Raw genomic sequence first — 23,144 nt, 5'->3', positions numbered from 1 at the left:
TATATTTAAGTCATCGCCAAATTTCACCATTCCCTTAATTGTTTCATCAAGATCGAATAAAAATAGACGATATCCACTCATATGGTTGCTGGCTCTGTTGTCAAGATACCACAAGTAGGTTGAGTCTTGATCAATATCAAACGAGCTTGTCTTTACCTTCTGCTCATTTAAGTATACAATTTCATGCAGCACCAGATTGTCAGCCTCTTGTGTATCATCATCCTTCTTCTCTACCATTTCTTGAAGTTTAAGAAATTTGCCAGGACAGTTCGACATATAATGCCTTAGCTTATCACACCGATAACATGTCAATTTAGAATCGTCTTGATCTTGTCTGTACCACGATCCATAACAACCACGACCTCTACCTCTCTTATACAATCGGGCACCTTGTCTTCTTTCTCTTCCTCTGTTTCCTCCCTAGCGTAAAATCTGTGTTTGCATACATGAGCTTTCGTTGATCATCAGGTTCTTCTTCACCATTTTTTTATTCATATGCTTTTAATCTCTCAACAATATCCTCAAAACTGGTAATATTAAGGCCAAGGACTGCTCAAGTGCTACAATAATATGTATGTATTTTTTTTTAACAAGTTTTGGTTCATCAATGATTTCACCAAATGCAATTGATTTCAATGAGATTTCTGAAAGCTTTCCCACAAACATATCAATCGTATCAAACTCTTTCATCTTGATCCCATCAAATTCAGCCATCAAAGTTTGCAGTCTTGCCGCCTTTACCCTATCAGCTCCAACGTGCATTGCTTTTGTGGCTTCCCACACAGCTTTTGCGGTATCAAGATCTCCAAGTTGTAAAATTAAAGCTTCAGGTATAGATTGGAACAATAAGGCAATTGCCATGTTGCTCTTGTTCTCGTCTTTAGTTCCAAGTTCTATAGCTTCCCATACCTTGTTTACCTTGAGTGCAACTTTCATGCGTATGACCTATACTGTGTAATTAGCATAATCTAGCATGAGACACTTGATAGAAGATGGTCCGATCTCCTTTGGTTTGGTTATACCTTCATCTTTCTTGTCGTCACTCATGATGTATAGGTTATCACGATCCTTCTCTTTTTCTTGAACCTGGCTCTGATATCAAATATTAAATCTCGATCTTAAGAACAAAGTTAAGAACTCACTAATAAAAATAACTTTCTTATTAATCTCCTAAGAAAACTCATTTAAAACTTTAAATTCTCAATCACTCATAAACACTTATGTTATGCAACAACCTTGCATCTCCATATATATAAAATATAAATCCTAAAACCACTTGACACATCTATATAATTAATGTTTAGATAACTCTTAAACATTATAAATTTTCCTATTTCCTAATCCATAACTCGGTAAGAAATAGATAACTTACTCCTTAATTTATTTCAAGCTTAATCCAACGTATACATGTAAGGAAGTCAACGAGAGAGCAAGCCATGTGAAGCGTACCTCCCTCGTTTTGGCTACTAACCCATTCTTTATTACCTACAATCATATGATTTTCATATTCAAATTGATTAATTTTTCTAAAAAATATTATCTTTGATGGACAGTTGGACGTACTTACAAAAATTATTAGTTATGAATAATAAAAGTGCAACGTTATTAGCGTGCGAGTGTCATTTGATAACCCTTACTTTGAATTTTCGATCAGTTAAATATTTACAAACTCTGCATATATATACGATATATCCCCATCAATGAAAAGTATAGAGTAAAGAAAACCAATCAAAAGGCTTTGGTACGGTAAGAAACTCCTTGTTATCTCTTCTACCTCTTCTTCTTCTGTCTTTCTAGTTTTCAAATATAGATAGAATTTTTGTTTTCTTTTTGCCAAGATGGGTTTATCGTTGAGAACGTGGGTGGCAAGTATACTCCTCCTTACACATCTCGTCCATGGAGCTCTTGGTTGGGGAGTCGATGGTCATTACGCTGTCTGCAAGATAGCTCAGGTGAAATTTGTTTACAACTACAAGAATGATCTATGCGATTGTATAGATATGAGAAAGCTTAAGTAACTCCTTTGTTTTTACGGTATCTAGAGCCGGTTATGGCCATAGCGAGATGAAAAATTCATCTATGGCTTTCCCAAAATATTAATGGCTAATATGTATATGTATATAGTTTGACCTCCAAATGATGAAAAATATAGGTTTAGTAATTTTCTCAAACTCTATAAATTTTAGGACCGGCCCGGACGGTATCTTCATGTGTCATATGTGATAATGCCAAGTTTTTTTCAATCCTTGTAGAGCTATTTTGAGCAAAAAACTCTAGTTGCAGTGAAGAAAATTCTGCCTGCATATGCAAATGGTGAACTAGCAGCTGTTTGCTCATGGCCTGATGAGATCAAACGCCGCCCTGAGTGGAGCTGGACTTACGCTTTGCATTTTGTTAACACACCTGATAACGAATGCAACTATGAGTATTCTCGTGTGTTTCTGTTCTTGCAAATATTCATTCGCGTTTCTGTTTGACATTGGCAATAAAATGTTTATTCTTCTTGTCTTTTTATGTGAAGGGGACTGCCATAATGACAAGTGCGTGACAGGAGCAATCTTCAATTACACAAGCCAATTAATGTTTCAATTCCACTGTGAGTTAGACTTTTAGTATTAGGCACATACGTGATATAGGTTACATGGAGCATCACAGTTTGACTATTCTCTTTTTATTTGTTTGCAGATAACTTGACAGAAGCTCTCATGTTCGTATCACACTTTATGGGAGATATCCATCAGGTTTCTCAATCTCTTTATCAAATTCAAGTTATATGCAATTGCGTCTGCTGACTCTACTCTGTCCACATTGGACCTGTAATTAGTGTAAAGTAGTACAGAGCCGGTCATGTGATATTTTGGGGGTTATAGATTAATTTATAAAGAATAATGGCTAGTCCTTAATGTGGATTGATTTTGGTTTCTGTTCACAGCCCTTGCATGAAGGTTTTGTTGGAGATCAAGGTGGTAACAAAATCAAACTCAATTGGTACGAACAAGAAACTAATTTGCACCGTGTAAGTGTTTTCTTGTCGATCTTCTTCATGCTACATTAAAATAATCATATATAAAAAGAATCACTTTGATTGTGAAGGTGTGGGATAACAAGATAATTGAGTCTGCTCAAGAGAAATACTACAATTCAAGCCTTTCAGTCATGATTCATTCCCTTCAACACAAACTCAAGGTACGGTCTTACTTTATTTTCTCAGTTTAAGAGCTTTACCAAGTTTTAAGCAGATCCAAGATAAAACTTAACTCACAATGATTGTTTTTCTTAACATGATTACCAAAAATAAATAAAAATATATATGATGTTTGTTTTTAACTGCTGGCTTAACGTAGTACGCCTGGTCAAATGATGTTCCGTCATGGGACTCATGTCCACCTCACGAAACAGCGTGCCCAAATCCGTAAGCATCCCTATCTCTAAAAGGGGGTACATAGCAAAGCAATTATAGTTTTGTTTTAGCTGCCATATCTTTCTTTCTTTTCTAGATCACCATGCATTAATGTTTATTATGTGTGTTCTTGGTGTTGTCAGATATGCTTCTGAAAGCATTGACCTTGCCTGTAAGTATGCTTACAAGGACGCTGCCCCAGGGACTACACTAGGAGGTATACTAACTCTCTGAGCATTAGAAAAGATGATTCACTATGAAACAAGATCATCTTAGCGTTTCTAATATGCAATGATGTTCTGATTTCTCTCACATTTTCTGCAGATGACTACTTCCTCTCTCGGCTGCCCATTGTAGAGAAGAGAATTGCACAAGGCGGGATTCGCTTGGCAGCGACTCTAAACCGAATCTTTTCTCCCAAACCGAGTCTCGCTGCCGCATGAAAAAAATGTTCTCTCTCACATTAGACAATGCTACAAGTAATGATTCGATGCAAGATATAGTGAAAATTCAGGTGCTTTTGAGCAATGATTTGTTGTGTGGAGGTGAGTTTTTTCACGTCAGATGTGCAGCTCACATACTCAACCTCATTGTGCAAGATGGTTTGAAGGTTATTAAAAACTCTTTGCACAAAGTTAGAGAGAGTGTTAAGTATGTAACAGCGTCAGAGACGCGTGAGATGACGTTTGCAAAATGCGTGGATGCTGCTGGTATAAAGGAGAATGCTGGTTTGATAATGGATGTGCAGACAAGATGGAACTCGACATTCTATATGCTTGAAAGAGCCCTTCCGTACCGTGAAGCGTTTGTTAAGTTGGAGATATATGATAGGAGAAACTATAAGTTTTTGCCTACAGCTACAGAATGGAGCAGAGCTGCGAAAATATGTGTTTTCTTGGAGCCTTTTGCTAAGATTACTAGTTTGATGTCAGGTTCGAAATACCCAACATCGAACTTGTATTTCTATCAGGTATGGAAGATCCATAATTGGCTGCAGATAAATGAGGAAAGCGATGATGAGATTATCCGAGACATGGTGATACCGATGAAAGAGAAGTTCGATAAGTATTGGGAAGAAGTCAGTGATCTTTTTGCAATGACAGCTGTCTTTGATCCACGTCTGAAGCTTCCAGTTGTAGAATATTGTTTAGGGAGACTTGACATGAGTACACGTGATGCGAAAATGAAGAACTTGCGTCTGAAGCTGGAAACTTTGTTTGAATCATACGACAAAAAATCGAAGTCAACATCACCTTCTGCAGAGCCTCGTGAGATGGATCAACAAAATGTTTGTGGAGGACCGAAAGGAACATTTGAGAACTATGGTGTAAGTCTCCTGTTTCGTTTTTTTTTTAAATTAATTTTGAACCTGCGCTAAGATAGGTTTGAAAGTTTGGATATTCCATCAAATTGTTTTTAAATTTTTTTAAACACTACAGGATTTTTTTGCGTTTCGCAAAAGTAGTGTTGCTGCGAGTGGAAAAACAGCTCTCCAAGCTTATTTGGATGAACCTGCGCTAGATATGGATAGCTTTGAAAGTTTGGATATTCTCAACTGGTGGAAAGATAATACTCACAGGTTTGGTGATTTGCCAGCAATGGCTTGTGATCTGCTTAGCATTCCGATCACAACAGTGGCTTCAGAATCCTCCTTTAGCATCGGTTCAAGAGTTCTGAACAAATACAGGAGCCGTCTACTTCCCAAAAATGTGCAAGCTCTGATATGTAGTAGGAATTGGCTAAAAGGATTCGAAGCTTCTGAACATGGTAAATTATTCACTTTGTTATATATTTTAGGATGCCATGTTCTTTAAATCTAATTAACTTCGATTTTTTTTTAATATTTCCAGAAAATGAAATAGTTGGTGAAGACGAGACAGTACCGTGGTCTGATGATGAAGTTGAAGAAGAAGAAACTTGATTTTTATTTTGATCTGGTGTTTTTATTTTATTTACATTATGGATTTCGTGGCGCTCTTTTTCCCTTGTCGGGTTTTGTCCCAATGGGTTTTCCCGATAAGGTTTTTACCGAGGCCACATTACATTACTTGGATTTTGTTTTGGTGTTCATTTACAATACTTGGATTTGATTATTTGGATTTGCCATCGTTCATTCATATTTTAAAGAAATTTTTTCATTAAAACTCCTTAATGTAATTAAATATGGTTTGTATGCAAAATACATAGATTACTACACCATTACATAAGCTTTAGCTGATCAACTTATTCTAACCCATTTATATTAAAACACACTAAACTGAAATTACTCATGTTATGTACTCGTGTTGTTTCTTGAAAACAAAGCTATAACGGTGAGCATTATTGTATTCAACTGATTCATAAGACATGTTGTGTTTTCATCTCTATTGGTCTCTTTTTCTTGCAGGTGCTATGCTCAGGATGGAGATGGCGGGACGGGAAAGGCGGGTCAGTATATCCCAATTGCCATCAGTAGCGCATGTGTCGATGAAGATCGGAGTCCCGCGGGCCTGTACCGCCAAGGCTTGTGCAAGTCGCGGGTCGGGATTGGGCAGCTCTTCTAGGAACCGCATCCCGCGCGGGCCTGTACCGCGAAGACCCGCATCAATTGTGTACCGCGGCGGGGCGGGACAAGGCGGGTCGGTACAACCCAATTGCCATCTCTATATGTGATGCATTGCTATTGTTCTGAATTTTTATTTTAATAATAAGTAGTAACCTAAACTATCATGTATTAGCTAAGGTTATGTTATAGCTTCTATTGTTCTGAATTTTTATTTTAATAATAAGTAGTACTAACCTAAACTATAATGTATTAGCTAAGGTTATGTTATAGCAGGCTATTGTTCTGCTATTGTTCTGAGTTTAAAATAAGTAGTAACCTAAACTCAGGCTATTGTTCTGAGTTTAAAACTATATCAAACGGTAAACGAAAATATCTACATTTACATAGAACAAGAGGATAATAGAAGCAAATGCAATTAGCATGCATCAAGTAACTTGCAAATAACTGCATATTATACTGAAGCTGCAAACCTTGATCACAAGTTGTGATGGTGATATACAGATAGATATCTGGAGTCTAACATCGAAAAGAAGAGAAGGAAACAGAGCCAAAGTCAACTTGCCAAACACCAAAATCAGTATAGATTCGTTGGAAAAAATCGGCAAGTCATCCTTGGCTCAACTTCATTCTCTATTCTTCCATGCAAGACCCTCTGATACACCAAGAGACTCTCATAATCATCATCCATCCTTTTTTGTTCTCTCTAACTCACTCTCTTAATTATCTTGTGATGTCAAAACACTTACTCGTGGTGAAGGTATTTATAGGAACATGTAGAGGGAAATGTGTGGTTTAACTTAATTGAAATATAAAGTCTTCTCATGCATGGTTTTAGACCTGTTAGTGCATGCAAGCAAGAAAACGAATGGCATGTTGACCACAACCGTATATTGAAGAATATAATTACTCTAAAAGATTGGCTGACCTTGTATTATCAAATTATTCGAATTCCAATTTTATGTGAATAATTAATATTCGTACTAACACTACTCCAAAGGTATCGTATATATAGTCTGCGACATTAAAATCTACGTGTCGCATGTTTCTTAGGATTGGAATCATAGTTTTGTGGTTGATCGACAAAAAGGAAGAAATACAGAGATTCTTTATAATGTGTATACTTTATTTTCCAAAAAATTGCCAAGAATATAGATATAATCGGGTAAAATGGAATATAAACATATATAAAAAATCTGGGATTGTCCTTTGAGTTGAGAATATATTATTTGCAGGCTCATCACATTACGAAAGGAGCACTAAGTTCTGTTTACCATTATAATTTATATTTGTGTTATGATCCCCAATCTGATATTCAACCCATAATTGTTTTTTAGAATGGGGCTTTTACTTTTATTTTAGATTTAATTTTGCTATAGTAAATTGAAATATGTTGTAAAATTTATCAATATATGTTATTATGTATATGTAATTATTTAATTTTATTATTTATAAAATATTTAATAAATGTATTAAGTTATTTTATATTTATTAATTGGTTCAGTAATTTATTTATGAATTGTAAATATATAAATGTTATTTCATTATCTATAAATCAAAAATTAAATATACTTAATTTAATTATGGATTTTTTATTATTTAAAATTAAATATTCAAAGAAATACTTTTAACATGCAATCTTAGAAAAGGATATTATCTCTTATGATATCTTATTTTGAAAATATTCAAATAAATATGCTAAGCTATGACGTATATTTAATAATAACTAAGTTAAATAAATGTAATAGTCCAACTATGAATTTTAAGTAACAAATTTAGTCTTTCTGTTTTAGACATTAAATAAAAATTAAATTTTTCTTTTACAAAAGTTAACAGAAATCACTAAAAAATCTTGGTCTTGACAGTGCTTATTTTTCAAAATAGCATAACTGTGTTTTGGTAAATATATTTTAATATGTATTAAGTTGGTTAATGTCGCTATAGATAATAAGAAAACAAAAAAAAGAATCTTTTGGAATTTATTTGTTAAAAAAAAAAGAATTTATTTTCCTTGATATGAATAAACAGACTTGAAGATTTTTTTTTTATAAGAACAGACTTGAAGATTTCCTTCTTTTTTTCTTCCAGATTCCTAGTTCGAGTAGGATCCTTAGCTATATATTCATATACAATGATGTATGCCCCTCTTGATCAATTAATTACACACGAGATACAATGTTGACAAGCCATGGCGCGAGATTGGAACTACACTGTCGAAAAAACGATTGAGTGTGAAATTGCTGCTACCTGACGACGTTATAGAGCTCATACTAGAGAGACTTCCGGTGATGTCTTTGCTGAGATTCAAGTCCGTATCCAAGAAGTGGAAATCCACAGTAGAGGACCGTCGTTTTCAGGAAAGGCAGTTGCTCTGTCGTAAGCAATCACGAGGTCCAGATTTCCTTTTCATGTCCCTTCGTGATGATGATCAGATCATAAAGCATGCTCCAATAATTTTTTATAGGTCAGAAATAGTTTATAATATGTGGTTCCGTTCTTTGTGCTGGTCGATATGCCACGGTAGTTGTGACAGTCTAGTATGCCTCTATGACACGCGTGTCGGTGTAGTAGTGGCCAATCCCGCCACTAGATGGTATCAAACTTTTCCTCTTGCAAGAATACAACACTACATGTCTAGACACGGAGTGTCTGTCTCCCCAAGTCCTAAGCTTGGATTCGGTAAAGACAAACTTAACGGCACGTACAAGCCGGTTTTCTTATATAATTCGTTTGGGTTTGTCCTAGACAATGTTACCACTTGTGAGGTTTTCGATGTTAGCACTAATGCTTGGAGGTACGTTCACCCTGCTTCTCTTTATCGGATCAACGCTTACAATAATCCAGTGTTCTTTGATGGGTCGCTTTATTGGTTAACGGAGCTTGAAGAAAATGTATTATCATTCGATCATCACAATCAAACTTTTCAAGTAATCTGCAAAGCTCCCATTGCCCATGTCTGTGACCCTTCTAGCGTCTCCATGTGCATCCTTGATAATAGCTTGTTTGTATCCGAGAATAACTGGTCCACCTTAGAGATAAGGTCGTTGGATTGTTCACGCGGCAACACCAAGACATGGAAGAAAATGTGTTCGGTGGGTCTAATCAAAAGAGTCTCTTTCTTCAGGGAATGCGCACTCTTACCAATAGCAATCTTGGACAAGACTAAGTTATTACTTGGGGGTCATGAATGCACACATCAACTGGTGATGCATGTTCTCCATACCATAAATGATGAAATACTCTACAGATCTAAGAAACCCATAGATTCTTTTTGTTATATCCAAAGTTTGTTTTCAGCTTTATCAAACTAATTTTCTCTTTCTAATCTAACGTTTTAATGTGACCCTGATCTTCTCCCCTTTGGCTTATTATATGTTTATTACACATTCCTAGTAGTAATGTTTAAAAGTACGTTTATATCACTGTATCATACATGCATTTTAACATCCATTGATAATTTAAAAGACATGTTCACATTTGCTTATGTAACTATGACTTTTTACGTTGTAACTTATAGCATGAACAAGTTTAGTGCATGCTTGTGCAACTAGCTAAGTACCAATTTGATGGATAGTAGTCATGATCATGTGAACGTTGAATCATTCACCAATGCAAGTAATATTACTTTGTTTTTAAGCTAATTAATTTCCAAATTGAATATATACAATTGTAATTGTAATTTTGTAACTTTGAGTCTCTTAATTGTAATTTCATAGCAACTGAAGAGTATTGAAAATCGTTTTCATAACTCAATTCAACTCCGGTTTTCTTGCTCAATTCTGCTTTTAATTCAGGTTCGGTCCGGTTATAAATCGAACCGAAAACCAAAGAGGAATAGATCTGGTGTCCGGTTTTAGTGTACCGGAACCAATGTCACATTCCGGTTTGTTTAGTCTTCATCATCAGTGGTGAGTTCTCACATCTTTGCAAGAGAGTGATGATCGCCGAAGCCGAGACCAAAGACACGATGGAAGAGATACAAACGCAGAAGAAAGAAGAGGAAGAGGATGAGGAAGAAGGTCCTCCTCCGGGATGGGAATCTACCGTTCTTCCTCCTCCTCCGATCGCCGCCGTCACCACCGCCGTGAACTCCACCACCGCCGCCGAAATTTCCGGTATTTTGAATGAGTCTGTGTTTAGAGGGTCCGTGAATGATTAAAGATGTCAGCTTTTTATTGTTTTTTGAGGGGTTGTAGAGATGGCGCAAATGGTGTGTGGATCTTGCAGGCGTTTACTTTCGTATCCCCGAGGAACCAAACACGTCAAGTGTTCTTGCTGTCAGACTGTTAATCTCGTTCTTGAAGGTTACTGCTTCCTTTGTCTCTTTAATTCATTAACTGTGGAATCTTGATGAATCTTCTTGCTGGTTTCGCTTCTTTATCCGTCATCATTGCTGCTCAAATCCATTATCTCTTATGTAAAGTTCTGAGCTTGGTATGGTAGATTCATTCAAAGTGGTGAAATAAGAATGATCTTTGGGTCTCTAGTCCATTATAATTGCTCTCTTATTGACCATTTACCTGATCTTTGATTCTTTATTTGGTTAGTCTTACTACTCTACTACTCCGTTACAGTTACTTCAGTAATATCTCCTTAATTGATGAAAATATCCTTCTCTTGTCGGTTTATAATCAATGGCTCATTCTTTGTGTACAGCTTACCAGGTTGGTCAGGTGAAGTGTAGCAATTGTGAACTTCTCCTGATGTATCCTTATGGAGCTCCATCTGTCAGATGTTCCTCCTGCAAATCTGTAACAGACATCAGAGTATGTTTTATGTTCCTCTTGCAAGCATGTTTACTTGGTTTTGTTTTTGGTTTCATCAATCACTGATAAAGCTATAAGCTGGATCTGTTTTGATCTCTTAAGAAACCTTATACCGATCCTTTTTTGTGTTTTCATCATGTCTACAAATGTCCAATTGTGTCTACTCGAGTCCTACTAATTGTGAACTGACAATTCTTTGAAAGAGTCTTCTTATACATTTAAAGTAATTTTTACTTTTATTTTTACTATGTAAAATTTCAGGAGGACAACAAACGACCTCCATGGTCTGTGCTGCAAGGACCGCTCAAAACTTTCAGCAGTGTCCGGTGAGGAGACTAAGCTTAAACCGTTTTTTTTTGGGCCAAATGTGAATCAGTTTAATGACAAAACTTGTCATAATGTTAAAAGGATAAATGAAACAAATGTCATCTTCAATAATAATCATTAGATTACCATTCTTTCAAATACTCTGTTCACCTGCTCATTTACTCTATATAGATCACAGCTCAACTATAAATATATTGATGGGGTCCTCTTAGGCCTAATGGCCTATGTCCTCTACAGAGAGACAAGAAATGCTGTATGGTGAACTAAATTGTCAACAAAACCAATTTAATGGTGGAGTCTAATTAATCAACCCTAAAATTTAATGTAACCTTGGACAAAACATTGTTTTATTAATCTGACATCTGCATAGATTTTTGAGCAAGACAGACGATATAGTTGTGCTAAATTAATGAGTGGGCCTTATGGAATAGAACAATGTTATAACACCACAAGTTAGTTTTCCTTTGATGAAATAATCATTAGCAAAAGAATAAAAATAAAACCCTCTTTTCGTGCAACAAGAAAATCCTCTTTTTAATGGAATATCACCCAACTATCAGTAGACTAAAATTGAATTTTGTTTCACCCAACTTTAGGTAGATTTTGTAAGCTATCGTGAAAACATCTGTTAAAAACCCCTCCAAGATTGAATATTAGAAAACAATTGCTAACTCTGCAATCACTTTTTTGGTGAAGTAATCATTAATTTTGAAAATTATATTTCATTTGCCATTTGTCAACAATAGTTTACCGTCTCATAGATTTTTGAATTGTTCTTGATTTTTCTTAGCTGAAAAACAAATATCTTTCGTTTCGATGAATTTTTTTTTTGGTAGACAGATCTTTCTGTTTTTTTTTTTGTCTTGGTTATACATTTTTGTGTAGTTTTGTTAGTGGTCTTTCTTCGTTTCATCTAGTTGTCTCTTGTAAACATGCCATTAGTTTTAAATCTTGTCAACATTTTTCTTTTTTTTTATATTAAATCTAGAAACAAACTAACAACATCGAAACGAAACAAACCGAGTTTTTTGTCTTGGTTATATTTAATCTAGAATCTCGTTTAGTTCTGGGCATATTATCCGAAACCCGAAAACCAAACCAAAACCGAACCGAAAAAACTAAAACCGAAATCGGACTGAAAATTACAAAACCCGAATGGTTCCTATATTTCCAAACCCGAAAAACCGAAACCGAACCGAGAACTAAACGGATATCCGAATATTTTGAATATATTAAAAATATTAATTATTTTTAGTTTTAGTATATATAAAATATAATTTATAAATAAGAAAAATCTAAAAGAATCTGAATTACCCGAATATTTTTTTGTTTTCTCTGGGCTTAAGTCGAATTTTCGGGATTTTTTTGGACTTTAGACCCAAATCAAACCCGAAGTATTTATAATACGGCTCCACTTCGGGTTTATAAAATAATAGAAACCCAATCCGAACCCGACATTATCCAAACCAATCCGAAAAATGTCTGGTTCCTAAACAGTTCTTAAACATCCCAATCCAAATAACCCAAAAAATGAAAAAACCAAACCGACCCAAATCAAAAAAATCCGAATTCCCATGACTAATCTCGTTATATAAATAAATCTAGTTTATGAAATTTCAGGATTTTCTCCGAAACAAAATAACTATTAAATTTATTTTGGGTTGAAAATTTTGAGCTATGTTAACTTGAAGATGTGTGCTTAGATGTTGAGCTAGAATTTAGTTTCAGACTTAAGTTTCAAAAAATTAAACATTAATCGTTGATTGTCCAGGTATAGGTCCTAGCTTCTTTTTTTGAGTTTACGTTCATGAAAATTTCTAGTTTTATCTCCATCTTATAAATTTAATCTTATATGTTACTATTCCATCTATTTCTAAAAAACAATGTTTTGAAAGAAAAAAAAACTTTTATTCTTAAAAGATACATTTTCAACATTACATTTTATGAATTAATAATGGTAAATACTAATTTTTAAAAATAATACATATATTTATTAAATTACTATAGGTTGGAAATTATTGAAAATGGTTAATAATAGTATGTTTATTACCAAATTTCATTGTGTTTTTAATATGTAGGAACATACAAAATATTTATCTTTAGAAAGGAAGTATTAAATTAATATTAATATATGGAAACAGAAAAAATGAGTATCACCCAAAGACTAAACTTAAATTTTGTTTCACCAAACTTTTGGTAAATTTCAAACGTGTTTCTTACTCCCTAAGTTCTTTTATAAGTGATGTTTTAGCATTTTGATTTTGTTTCAAAATATTAGTTGTTTCTAAAAATTTAGGCAAATGATAATAAAAGGTGACTGTTCATTAATCCTTATATCATGATATGTTGTAATAATGGTCTTGAGTGAGTTTTCTTCAAAAAAAAAAAGGTCTTGGGTAAATTAAGTATATACAAATGTTAGAATAGATATTGTATTAGTCTCCTAAATTTGTGTGAAAATCTGTATAATGTCACTTAAAAGAACAAAGGGAATATGTATGAACATGCAAAAACATGAAACATAGAAAGTTTTAAATTAAAGTCAGTTCTCGCAAATAATTTTCTTAAGTTTTTGTTACCAAAACCTTTTAAAAAATAAAATGATCATAATAGTCTTTTTATTTTGAAATTTTTGAATATTAATTTTTTATTTTTTTTAATTTGAATTTTTTTTTTTAAAACTAGATTAGTTAACCTAGAGTATAAATATATATTTACCATTTAGTAAAAAAAACTAAAAATTGATACCCTAGGAATTTCTTATAAATTAATATTAACATATAGAAACAAACGAACAAAAAAAAAAGAGTTTCCTCCGACTGTTGGTAGTTTTTTTTATCTCTACTAGTTTATCGTGAAAACATCTGTCAAAAATGCCCTCCAAAATTTAAACTTAATTTAAACGTTCTGTCGATCTTTAGTTAACCACATGCTTCAATTAAATGTGGCCAAGTGGGGAAAATATATCTGTACAGTCCCTCAACAAGTTACGGAAGTGATGGAGACAGACACAAAAGACTTTCTAGTGAAGTGCGGGCATTAAAGTGATCTTCACACGCTAAACTCCACGACTCAATGCCTTAACTGTATTTCATATCTTCCTCCTATTTAATGCTCTTATCTATTTATATATTCAATCCAACTTTCTCACCAAACCCACTTTAACCAAGATAACAAACATGTTTACAAAACCGATCATTTTAGCTTCCCTTCTCCTCATCGTCTTCGTCTCTGCAACTCACTCAGCTCGTCACAAGAGCGGAAACGATGGTTCAGGATTCGGGGGTGTACCTGGATTTGACGGAATACCCGGATTCGGAAACGGGTTCCCGGGGACCGGAGTGGGCGGTGGATACGGCGGAGGGTACGGTGGTCCGAGCGGTGGGTTTGGAAAGGGAGGTGTGGTGAGGCCAACGGTGACTTGTAGAGTGAAAGGTCCTTGTAACGGCAAGAAGCTGAGGTGTCCGGCTAAGTGTTTCAGCTCTTTTAGCCGCTCAGGGAAAGGATACGGCGGTGGAGGAGGTGGTGGTGGATGCACTATGGATTGTAAGAAGAAATGTATTGCTTATTGTTAAAATAAGAAAGATCACATCTTTTATAATATGTAGTCATTACAATGATTATATATTGCCTATGTTGTAGTTGATGATCATAAGGAACCTTTTGTCTGGATTCGGTTGTAGTAGCTTTTATATGCATGATATATGGTTTGTGATGATGAATAAATGAGGAAACTTGGCGGTTTTCTCAATCTGTGTTTGTTATATGAGAGAGGTCACGAGTTTTCTTACGATTTGACCTTATTATAATGATTTTGGTCGCATTGAGATTTCCAACGAATTACATAAGGGCATCATTATTGGTATCCCTTAGGTTGAGACCCTTAAGCGTAGGATCCCTTAACTTTTAACTAAAAACGAAGTCCCTTATTTAAGAGCCGTTCTTTAGCTTTTTTAGTTAAAAGCTAAGGAACCCTACGCTTAAGGACCCAACTTAAAGGACACCAATAATGATGCCCTAAGAACAAAGACCATTACCATCGCTCAATGTTATAGTTTTAAAGTTACCATCGCTCAATGTTATAGTTTTAAGGTTGTTTGTTATGGCTTCATCATGATCTTCGTAGACAGGGATTGTAACATCATGAACACCATCAGTACATGTTACGCTTCCAAATTAAGTAACCAGTGTTGCCTTTATGGTTCAGTTTAGCTCCCCAATGTCAAAAAGAAAGAAACAAACAATGTATTATGATCTATGGACGATCCCTACTTTTAGTTTCTTTCAGTTTTATTAGACTTTTTGTTATGCAAGTTTTTTCAGGCTTTGGCTTTGAATTTGTCTAAAGTAGTATTTTTTTCTGAACTTCAGGAAACACATTACAAGTCTAGAATCCACAGCATTTAGGTTCTTAAAACTCAAGGTTTTCTACCTCAGCTCTTCTCTCAACGTTACGTAAAGCAAACACATTCTCAGGAAAATAAATATCTCTCAGGTCTAGAATCCAGAGTTCATGGTGGTTCTTCCATGAATAAGAAGCAGCTTCCTCAAAACTTGAAATCCTTCTTTTTCTTGCCTTCCTTATCACGCTTCCTTTTCTTCGAATTCTGTAACCATTCCACCAAGTTATATTATATACACAGACTAAAAGAAAAGGTTAATCAATAGTATATCTCGAAAGTCATTTAATTACCTCAGCAACCATGTCACTGAAGTCCTCTGGCTTATTGCGTAGTTTCTCCTCTTCTCTTGCTTCCTCATACCTTCCAAAATCACACGATGCAAAGTTTAGAACACTATTATTCATCTTATAAAGTCATATGTCGAGATTACAATAAAAACAAGTACTTACTTGGCAGGCAACACATTCTCCAGGGCGTCCAACTCTTCTGGCTGTAAGCTGACGTCCACACGATCTGTCTTTTGTCCTTTCAGCAAATCAACCTGATCATAATAGACACAAATTGCATAAATTAGCTACTTGTCATAAAGCTAACACAACAAAGCATCAGAGATACAACATAACTAAATGTTGCTGGCAATTCTCTAAACACACACAAGACTCGGAGATTACTAAACTTAAACGACCTTTTGACCAAAATCAAAAATTATTTCAAAATCAAGCCTTATTTCTAACCAACAGTGAATTGCTTGCTATCAAATAAGTATTTGGCATCGATTGCTTACCCTTTTGGCTCCCGGCTTGTCTTGAGTACCAGTTTTAATAACGTATGTGTGTGTGGGTGCCAGCAAAGTTCCAGGAGCAACACTCTCTCCCTTTTCTTCAAGTACCTTCACAAATAAATAAATAACAAGCATTAAGGAACCAACCAAAAAAGCGTTAACTGTGAAATATCCTTGACATCAAAATAAGAGAATATCCACCGAAAGGTGGTTGATAAAGTGAACCTATCAATCAAAAGTAGATTTCCCACCTGATATAGAGCCCTATCGGGTTCCTTTCTCTGCTCCTTACGAAGTTCAATTGCATCCGGAGTCTCAATGCCAGTGGGAGTGCTGAAAAAGGGGGAAAATCATTCAGTTTCATACTTCTGTTATATGATAAGCAAACAAAATACAAATACACCACATCGTTTAAGGCAATACAATACCTTGACATCGTATCAACCGATTCCATGCCGTCCTCTAGTTCCTCTTCATCCATCTCCTCTTCTTGTTCCTCTTCTTCCTCCTCCTCCTCTTCTTCTTCTTCCTCCTCCAAATCACCCCAGTGCTTGCTCTTATCAATAGGCTCATCCTAATATCACGATAAAAACAACCCATCAATAAGTACCACAAAATTTGAAGATTTTGAATTAGTTCAATAGGAAGCTTAGGTGTTCCACTTATGCTGGCTTCCTTCCACGTATAAATATAGAGTTTTAAAACAGAACAGAGGGATGTTAAAAAAAGCCACCTCATAGTTAGGCTGATCTTGCTGCTGGACGCCAAAGACATCTCCATACAATGGACGCCCAAACTAAATAACACAAACCATGGGCAACAAAAAATGTGTTAGTGAATGGCATGGAAAAGTAAATTAAAAGAAGGACCCAGATAAATAAGAAACAAAGTTACCTCATCAACTGGAGGTTTTCCCCAGCCACCCGCATGATAACCAAAGCTAGCTCCTTGTGGAATAGGAGCATTAAGACCAGGAATTTTAAGATGTGGGTACGAAGGGGGAGGTCCATATCTCTGTCGGAGAAGGAGGTTTCAGAGAAAAATCAATTACATTTCAATCAGAATAATCACAAAGACAAGTCACAGAAAACTTACCTGCATATTAATTAGCCACGGGGGAGGTGCGCCTTCTCCCATACCAAGAGCTTCTTTTAAGCCATGCGACAATGTCCCTGGTTTCGTTTCCCTCAGTTTTACCTATTTCCCAAATGAGTGCAATTAGATTCATGTACACAACGCAATAAACACAAGTAGCAAGTAGTGTAATAAATCATAATAGAGGTAAAATATGTCACGAGGAAATACCTCAAATTCTTTCCCTTCAAAATATAAATCCCCAAGAGCTGACAGCTTAGGCTTTGTTTGGTATTTGAAAAATGCATCATGGAGAACCTGAGATACGAAGGTATATCTTCCCTTATCAGTTAAAGAACATACATCAACATATGCAGACTAAACACGAGTAGTTATTGAGGCAAAACCTGGTAGTCAATGTCCATCTTCCCCATCTTTGGTTGCATTCGCTCCCGTTGCTTCTGCTTCAACTTTTTACCGTCTTCTTTCTCAATGTAAGCCTGCACAAGAACCAATAAAAATTAGCTATAGCTAGTAGAAGCATTTAGCGACTTCCACCTAAACAAATCCAACAAAAAATGATAGAGAATAACTTAGATTTTGAAATTTTTATACGGCAACAAATAAGAACGACTAGATTGTATAACTGAGACTGAGAAGAAAGAGAATTCGTCAAAAGCACAGAAGAAATGGCCATTCGCATCCAGAAATCTAGCGGAGTGGATAAAAAGTGAAGCCACTGCCTAGACAAAAGCTTAAGTTTCATATTCATTTTTATATATGCAAAGTAGAAGGGAAATAGGGAGATGCTTAAAATCGTTATAATGCAGATCAATAAAAGAGTAAAATCATGCGGTGATAAGATACCTGTCTAATTTTTTGAATTCCGGTTGCAGCAATGAAATCAGGAAGATGAAATGGCGCCTTCTCTATACCACGCTTTCCCTGCAAAATTGAAGCCACACTTAGACGCCACCAACTAAAGAAAGAGAGAGCAAGCAATATAATAATAGCATTCAACGCAAAGAAACGTGACTGAATCCTAATAGTACTACAAAGCCAGATGCATCTAACAGGAAGATCACTAAAATGCACACGAAAACAGAAAGTTAAGTTTCAGACAGGGAAAATCCCACCCAATTGATAAACAAAACGCTTTCCCAGAGAATTATCAAACGTCTCCAAAACATAAACACCTAATATTTCATGCATAGAAAAAAAAAATCAAGAGTCCTCTTCAGTTACACCTACAAGTCCAGGCTCCATGGTTATCACTTATCACAGACGTTCTCCTGCAAGAGGCACATATATATGTATAAGGAAACTTAATTTGCATGACGAGTGCTATCCCTGTTGATATACATACAATTCCCCTATGTGCCACACCCACAAATCACAGAAACATATAACTAGCTACAGAACTATTACTTGAAATATCACAAACCTGCAAATATTTTCTCTTCTGGGACCAATGTCTTGGAACAGGAACAGTATTCCGATACGACTTTAAAAACACCAACAACTTTGGGTCTGCTGAAGTAGCGTCCCAGACCTGAAAACATTAACACAGAAGTTAGAAATAAATAAGCATCCAAAACAGCTATAGAGGGATACACAAAGAACATGATTTTCCCTAAGAAAAATATGGGATGCCATGCAACTGAGACCATAACATGTAAACATTAAATTCTAAGCTAAGGATAATCATAACATTAAATGTACAAGGGGTACATCATTACAACAAGATTATAGAATGTAGATCGGTTACGGTATAGAAGTATACAAACACACACAAAAAACTGACTCACGCATCCTATCAACAGTAAATATATATTTCAATGATGAAACAGCAGAGTATGAATGTAAAGTCATGAATAAAGAAAATTTGAGATGTTACTAAGAATGAGAGACGAAGACACAAGAGGCTAAAGGATAGCAAAACCAGCACTAGGCGGGTACCAACAACAGAGAGAAGAAAAGATAGGAAAAAGCTTCAAAATATAAATGCATCATTACCTCAACAACATCAGGCCTAGCGGACACCTGCTTCAGCTCAGCAATCTTCATCCTCCGTTCAAGCTGAGAAAACAAAAAAATCAGGATTTTAGGAATCTTACAAAACATGCGCCTATCAAGATAAGATCAAGTAAAGATTATACCTTTTTCTGCTTGTTAGAGATACCCTTTTCTTTTTGTTCATTGCCCTGATCTTCCTCGTCCTCTGAATCTGAATTAACCTTCTTTTTCACATCTTTATTCTCCTCAGATTCATCCTTCTTAGCGTCGTCCTAGTAAAACAAACACGGTTCGTTAAAAATCTAAGCACTGGCGAGCTAAAGAGACAAAAGAAAAGAGTCCTACCTCAGAGGCAACAAGTTCCTTGAAACTGAACTTCTCAAAGATTTGCTTAAACTCATCGCTAAAACCATCCTCGAGTTCAGGCTGCTCTGGAACATACTCAATCTCAACCTGCTCAGATACAAACAAAGATCAGCTAAAAAAATCACAAACCCTAGAAAATCTCCAATCCCATGAATCGAGTGGGAGAAAGTTAACACGAAGCCTACCTGTGGCTGCGGATCTGCGTTCTCCTTGGAATCAGAAGCACCAGAAACGTCCGCTTCTTCTGCATCGGCACGAGATGCTTTGTTGTTCTTCTTCTGCTTCCGCCTGCGGCGGCGACGGTCGCTCTCACGCGATTTCTTCGAGGAAGGGATAACGTTACCGTTGAAAGCGTCTCCGTTCGGAACGACGCTGTTAACGTGTGGGACGGTGGTTGATACGACGGTCATGTTCGGCGATGGCGGCGATGCAAAGTGAGAGAGCACTGGAGAAGAGAAGATATTTATTTAGCTGCGATTCTATTTTCGGATCGGTTTGGTACAATTCGGTTAATTAGTAAGTCGGTTCCGGTTCGTTGGACTTAGTTTGATTATTGTTTGGATCGGATTAGCTTTTCTTGCAATTTGAAGAAGTCAAGGCAACGAATGGGCCCATCGGCCCATCACATCTTACTTGTTTATCGAAATTCTGTTTGTTATTATTTTTTTTTAAACAGGGAGGGATGTTCCGCAGCCGGTAGTCGCTCTTATGAGCTTTCCGCAACTCGTAGTCACCGCTGATCCGGAGCTAGTCAGCGCTAGCGAATCGAACCCAGGGATGCACAGCCAAATAGCTTGATGCTTAACTCTACCGGGTACATGTTTGTTATCCCTTGCAATTTAAACTTTTAATTTTACTTTTGTTCAGAAAGATTCGATTTTGATTACTGAATAATACAAATGAACTAAGTTTTGTTTTCATTTTGTGGTCTTTATATATTAAGATAATACAAATGAGTTAAGTTTTGTTATTATTGAAAATCTAGTTTAAACGTTCGAATCTAATGTCGCCAGTGATGTTTATTGTATTTTTTTTTCTGTGTACATGTTCACTTTCATTTATCTGAAAATTTGATACAATATTACTGAATTTTGTAAAATAAATAATAATCTAGATATGCCCCTATAATCAAATTGTATGCGGCCAATATAAATAATCTACCAACCATATAGGTGGTGTATGAAATATTAAAACATTATTTTTCTCGTTTGTGATACGTTTAGAAAGAACATCCGCTGCCATATTCCGTTTTCTATTAACAGTTCCCATCGAATAATTAGTTAACAAGGACATCCAACGGCAAATATCATATAAGATATCATATTACCTAATTGAATATGCTCTAATACCACAGTGTTGATGATTCGATCAAGTGATCTGAACTATCACCTTCAAACCATATCTGTCTATCCATTAATCCAAACATGTTACAGAACATGAAGAAACGTAAGTGTGTATGCTTGTAAAGGAGACATTACGTTTACTAGTTTGATCATTCCTGATTTCAGAAACACTCCACATTCTTTTCGGACAATCCATCCAATCCCAACAGTATTTTCTTTATGTCTGTTACTACTATCAAAGTTCCATTTTAATCAATTTGCAGGCGGAGATTCCCACTGTGACCACCTAACAGACGTGGAGCATTTAATTTCGCTGATACAAAATTACTATTCTATTCATCATTTTCGTCAAGTGCAAGTCGAGCATTTTCCATAGGATGTACATTTCATTTAGAAAATAAAACCTTGTTTCTGGATTTCCAAATATACCAAATCACCCATAAAGAAAGTTTGCAGATTTGAGTAGCAGTATCTTGCCTTTTAGAAGAGTGAATAAGGTGGCAATGTTTTGTTCCAACTCAGCAGATTGAATGTCATGTAGCAGAAGACCAGAGCATTTCCAAGTTGCAAGAGCATGAGGACACAGAAAAAGAACATGATTAATGGGTTCTTCATTCATACAACACCTCTCACATATTTATTAATTAGGGTAAACCCGTCGTGGAGGGGGGGGGCGAGTATATAAATTAATAACACAAATTATTATAAACTTTTATTTTACTTTTAACTAAAAATACCATTAAGGTTCATAATTTTTTACAATAATTTATCTACGTATTTTAAAATTTATTTTAGAAATTATTGTTTTTCTCCTTTCTTCTAAGTAAATAATTGTTTGGTCGTCTCCCCATAATATTTTCCATTGTATTTTTGCATTCGTGTTTCAAGATGATTATTATTTTAAGTTCATGTAATCCACTTTTGAAAACCTAGACATCTTTGGACTGGTAACCGTTCTCAAGATTTGATGGAATATGTGTTGGGATATCCATTTTGCTTACCACTCTTGTGATTTAACGTACAAAGGATTATTTTGGATCCTAGACCAACCAAAATTACATGAGAGCTCTGTGGATGTTCATTATCGTTCTTTATCCAAGAGACTGTTTAAGTTTTGATAAATAACCAATTCTATGGCAGAATTATTTTAAACTTAAAGAGGTATTTGTTTCCTAATGCAGGGACTTCTTGGTGAGTTTTTGTATCAAATTTAAAGATCCAAGGTTGGAGGTGTATCAAGTATAATGGTGGTATGTATACCAATGGACTTCTCGAGACATTATCATTATATATTCTTTATGGTGCTCTTAAAAGAAATTAACATTTTCTGGTGATCTTTTTGTAGTTGATTGATAAGTCTCTATCTACATCTCCAGTCCTATCTATACTTTGTAGATCATATCATCATGTAGATGCTTCACAAATCACAATAATCAACCTTATATTGAACTCCACTAAATTTTCTGATTCATATAATTCCTTTGCATGGCAGAATATCTTGACAGTGAATAATAGCTCCACCAACTTTCAAGACGAAGACAAAAGACATGAGAACCTTCTACAGTCACATTTTTGATAACCTCTCTTTATCCCTCCAAAACACATAACCAGGTGATTACATGTCCTTACTGCCATAGCCTGAGTTTCAAAGACTTTTTCGATCTTCATATTTGAGTCGTTGATTTCTTTTCTCCGACCCAAGCAATCTACAACGCTCTTGGATGAAAATCATGTTGTTTTTTGTGTGTGGATTTGAGCTATCTTGCAAGCAAATTCGCTTCCACTGCCATTGATATCATAATCTAGAAAAATTGAATCTTTGTACTTAGAAAAAGGAAAAAAAAACAGACTTTAAGAATGATAGTTCACGTTTGTAGCCATGTTCATGATTTACTCTCTTTTAGTCTCTTCATATCTCCATATGATGAAACTTCTTTAAGCTCTGCATCAGACTCGTGTTTCCTCTTTTTCACTTCACTCTCTTCGTCTTCTTCTTGTTGTTGTTGTTCTTCTTCTTTGATTTTGAGTAGAGTATCTCAGATAATGTGGGTGGCATAGCTAAATTGCCTAATTCCCCTGAATTCACAGAACGACAATGTATCATCAATCATTGGAGAATGAATCAA

General features: G+C 35.4%; 5 protein-coding genes across 5 annotated transcripts; 4 read left to right on the top strand and 1 right to left on the bottom strand.

Annotated features, from left to right (window-relative positions):
• The first annotated feature begins 1,838 nt into the window (after positions 1-1,838).
• On the top strand, positions 1,839-3,843 carry LOC106432147 (endonuclease 3-like). Its single transcript, XM_048737468.1, has 9 exons — positions 1,839-1,952; positions 2,253-2,433; positions 2,522-2,596; positions 2,686-2,741; positions 2,933-3,016; positions 3,094-3,186; positions 3,345-3,412; positions 3,544-3,617; positions 3,725-3,843. Exons 1-9 carry the CDS (start codon positions 1,839-1,841, stop codon positions 3,841-3,843), a joined length of 864 nt encoding a protein of 287 aa, XP_048593425.1.
• Positions 3,844-5,359: 1,516 nt separating this feature from the next.
• On the top strand, positions 5,360-9,598 carry LOC106432142 (F-box protein At1g11270-like). Its single transcript, XM_048737467.1, has 3 exons — positions 5,360-5,421; positions 5,787-5,919; positions 8,129-9,598. The coding sequence occupies exons 1-3, from the start codon at positions 5,360-5,362 to the stop codon at positions 9,251-9,253; spliced, it is 1,320 nt and encodes a 439-aa protein (XP_048593424.1). The 3' UTR covers positions 9,254-9,598.
• Positions 9,599-9,802: 204 nt separating this feature from the next.
• On the top strand, positions 9,803-11,173 carry LOC125577353 (protein LOL2-like). Its single transcript, XM_048738768.1, has 4 exons — positions 9,803-10,057; positions 10,139-10,246; positions 10,599-10,708; positions 10,970-11,173. Exons 1-4 carry the CDS (start codon positions 9,880-9,882, stop codon positions 11,036-11,038), a joined length of 465 nt encoding a protein of 154 aa, XP_048594725.1. The 5' UTR covers positions 9,803-9,879; the 3' UTR covers positions 11,039-11,173.
• Positions 11,174-14,114: 2,941 nt separating this feature from the next.
• Positions 14,115-14,799, top strand: LOC106432144 (glycine, alanine and asparagine-rich protein). Its single transcript, XM_013872987.3, has one exon. The coding sequence runs from the start codon at positions 14,215-14,217 to the stop codon at positions 14,608-14,610; it is 396 nt and encodes a 131-aa protein (XP_013728441.1). The 5' UTR covers positions 14,115-14,214; the 3' UTR covers positions 14,611-14,799.
• A 573-nt stretch (positions 14,800-15,372) lies between these two features.
• On the bottom strand, positions 15,373-20,140 carry LOC125577352 (splicing factor 3B subunit 2-like). The gene is made up of 17 exons (XM_048738767.1): positions 19,861-20,140; positions 19,655-19,762; positions 19,453-19,581; positions 19,310-19,372; positions 18,738-18,845; positions 18,161-18,238; positions 17,701-17,793; positions 17,525-17,611; positions 17,315-17,416; positions 17,114-17,233; positions 16,953-17,015; positions 16,648-16,793; positions 16,471-16,552; positions 16,223-16,327; positions 15,888-15,979; positions 15,729-15,798; positions 15,373-15,642 (listed from the first exon to the last, which is right to left on the bottom strand). Exons 1-17 carry the CDS (start codon positions 20,083-20,085, stop codon positions 15,583-15,585), a joined length of 1,731 nt encoding a protein of 576 aa, XP_048594724.1. The 5' UTR covers positions 20,086-20,140; the 3' UTR covers positions 15,373-15,582.
• Positions 20,141-23,144: the final 3,004 nt, after the last annotated feature.

The sequence above is a fragment of the Brassica napus genome, chromosome A8, assembly GCF_020379485.1.
Source record: "Brassica napus cultivar Da-Ae chromosome A8, Da-Ae, whole genome shotgun sequence".
NCBI lineage: Eukaryota > Viridiplantae > Streptophyta > Magnoliopsida > Brassicales > Brassicaceae > Brassica > Brassica napus.
This window is presented reverse-complemented; position numbering and strand designations above follow the sequence as displayed.

Coding starts and splice junctions, on each gene's coding strand:
- LOC106432142 (XM_048737467.1), top strand. CDS start 5,360: ATGGATTTCGTGGCGCTCTTTTTCCCTTGTCGGGTTTTGTCCCAATGG. Junction 5,422..5,786: donor CAATGGGTTTTCCCGATAAG/GTTTTTACCGAG, acceptor TTTTTCTTGCAG/GTGCTATGCTCAGGATGGAG. Junction 5,920..8,128: donor AAGGCTTGTGCAAGTCGCGG/GTCGGGATTGGG, acceptor AATGTTGACAAG/CCATGGCGCGAGATTGGAAC.
- LOC106432144 (XM_013872987.3), top strand. CDS start 14,215: ATGTTTACAAAACCGATCATTTTAGCTTCCCTTCTCCTCATCGTCTTC.
- LOC106432147 (XM_048737468.1), top strand. CDS start 1,839: ATGGGTTTATCGTTGAGAACGTGGGTGGCAAGTATACTCCTCCTTACA. Junction 1,953..2,252: donor CTGTCTGCAAGATAGCTCAG/GTGAAATTTGTT, acceptor CAATCCTTGTAG/AGCTATTTTGAGCAAAAAAC. Junction 2,597..2,685: donor ATTAATGTTTCAATTCCACT/GTGAGTTAGACT, acceptor ATTTGTTTGCAG/ATAACTTGACAGAAGCTCTC.
- LOC125577353 (XM_048738768.1), top strand. CDS start 9,880: ATGATCGCCGAAGCCGAGACCAAAGACACGATGGAAGAGATACAAACG. Junction 10,247..10,598: donor TGTTAATCTCGTTCTTGAAG/GTTACTGCTTCC, acceptor CTTTGTGTACAG/CTTACCAGGTTGGTCAGGTG. Junction 10,709..10,969: donor AATCTGTAACAGACATCAGA/GTATGTTTTATG, acceptor GTAAAATTTCAG/GAGGACAACAAACGACCTCC.
- LOC125577352 (XM_048738767.1), bottom strand. CDS start 20,085: ATGACCGTCGTATCAACCACCGTCCCACACGTTAACAGCGTCGTTCCG. Junction 18,846..19,309: donor CTAGGCCTGATGTTGTTGAG/GTAATGATGCAT, acceptor TAATGTTTTCAG/GTCTGGGACGCTACTTCAGC. Junction 15,799..15,887: donor GAGAATGTGTTGCCTGCCAA/GTAAGTACTTGT, acceptor TGATTTTGGAAG/GTATGAGGAAGCAAGAGAAG.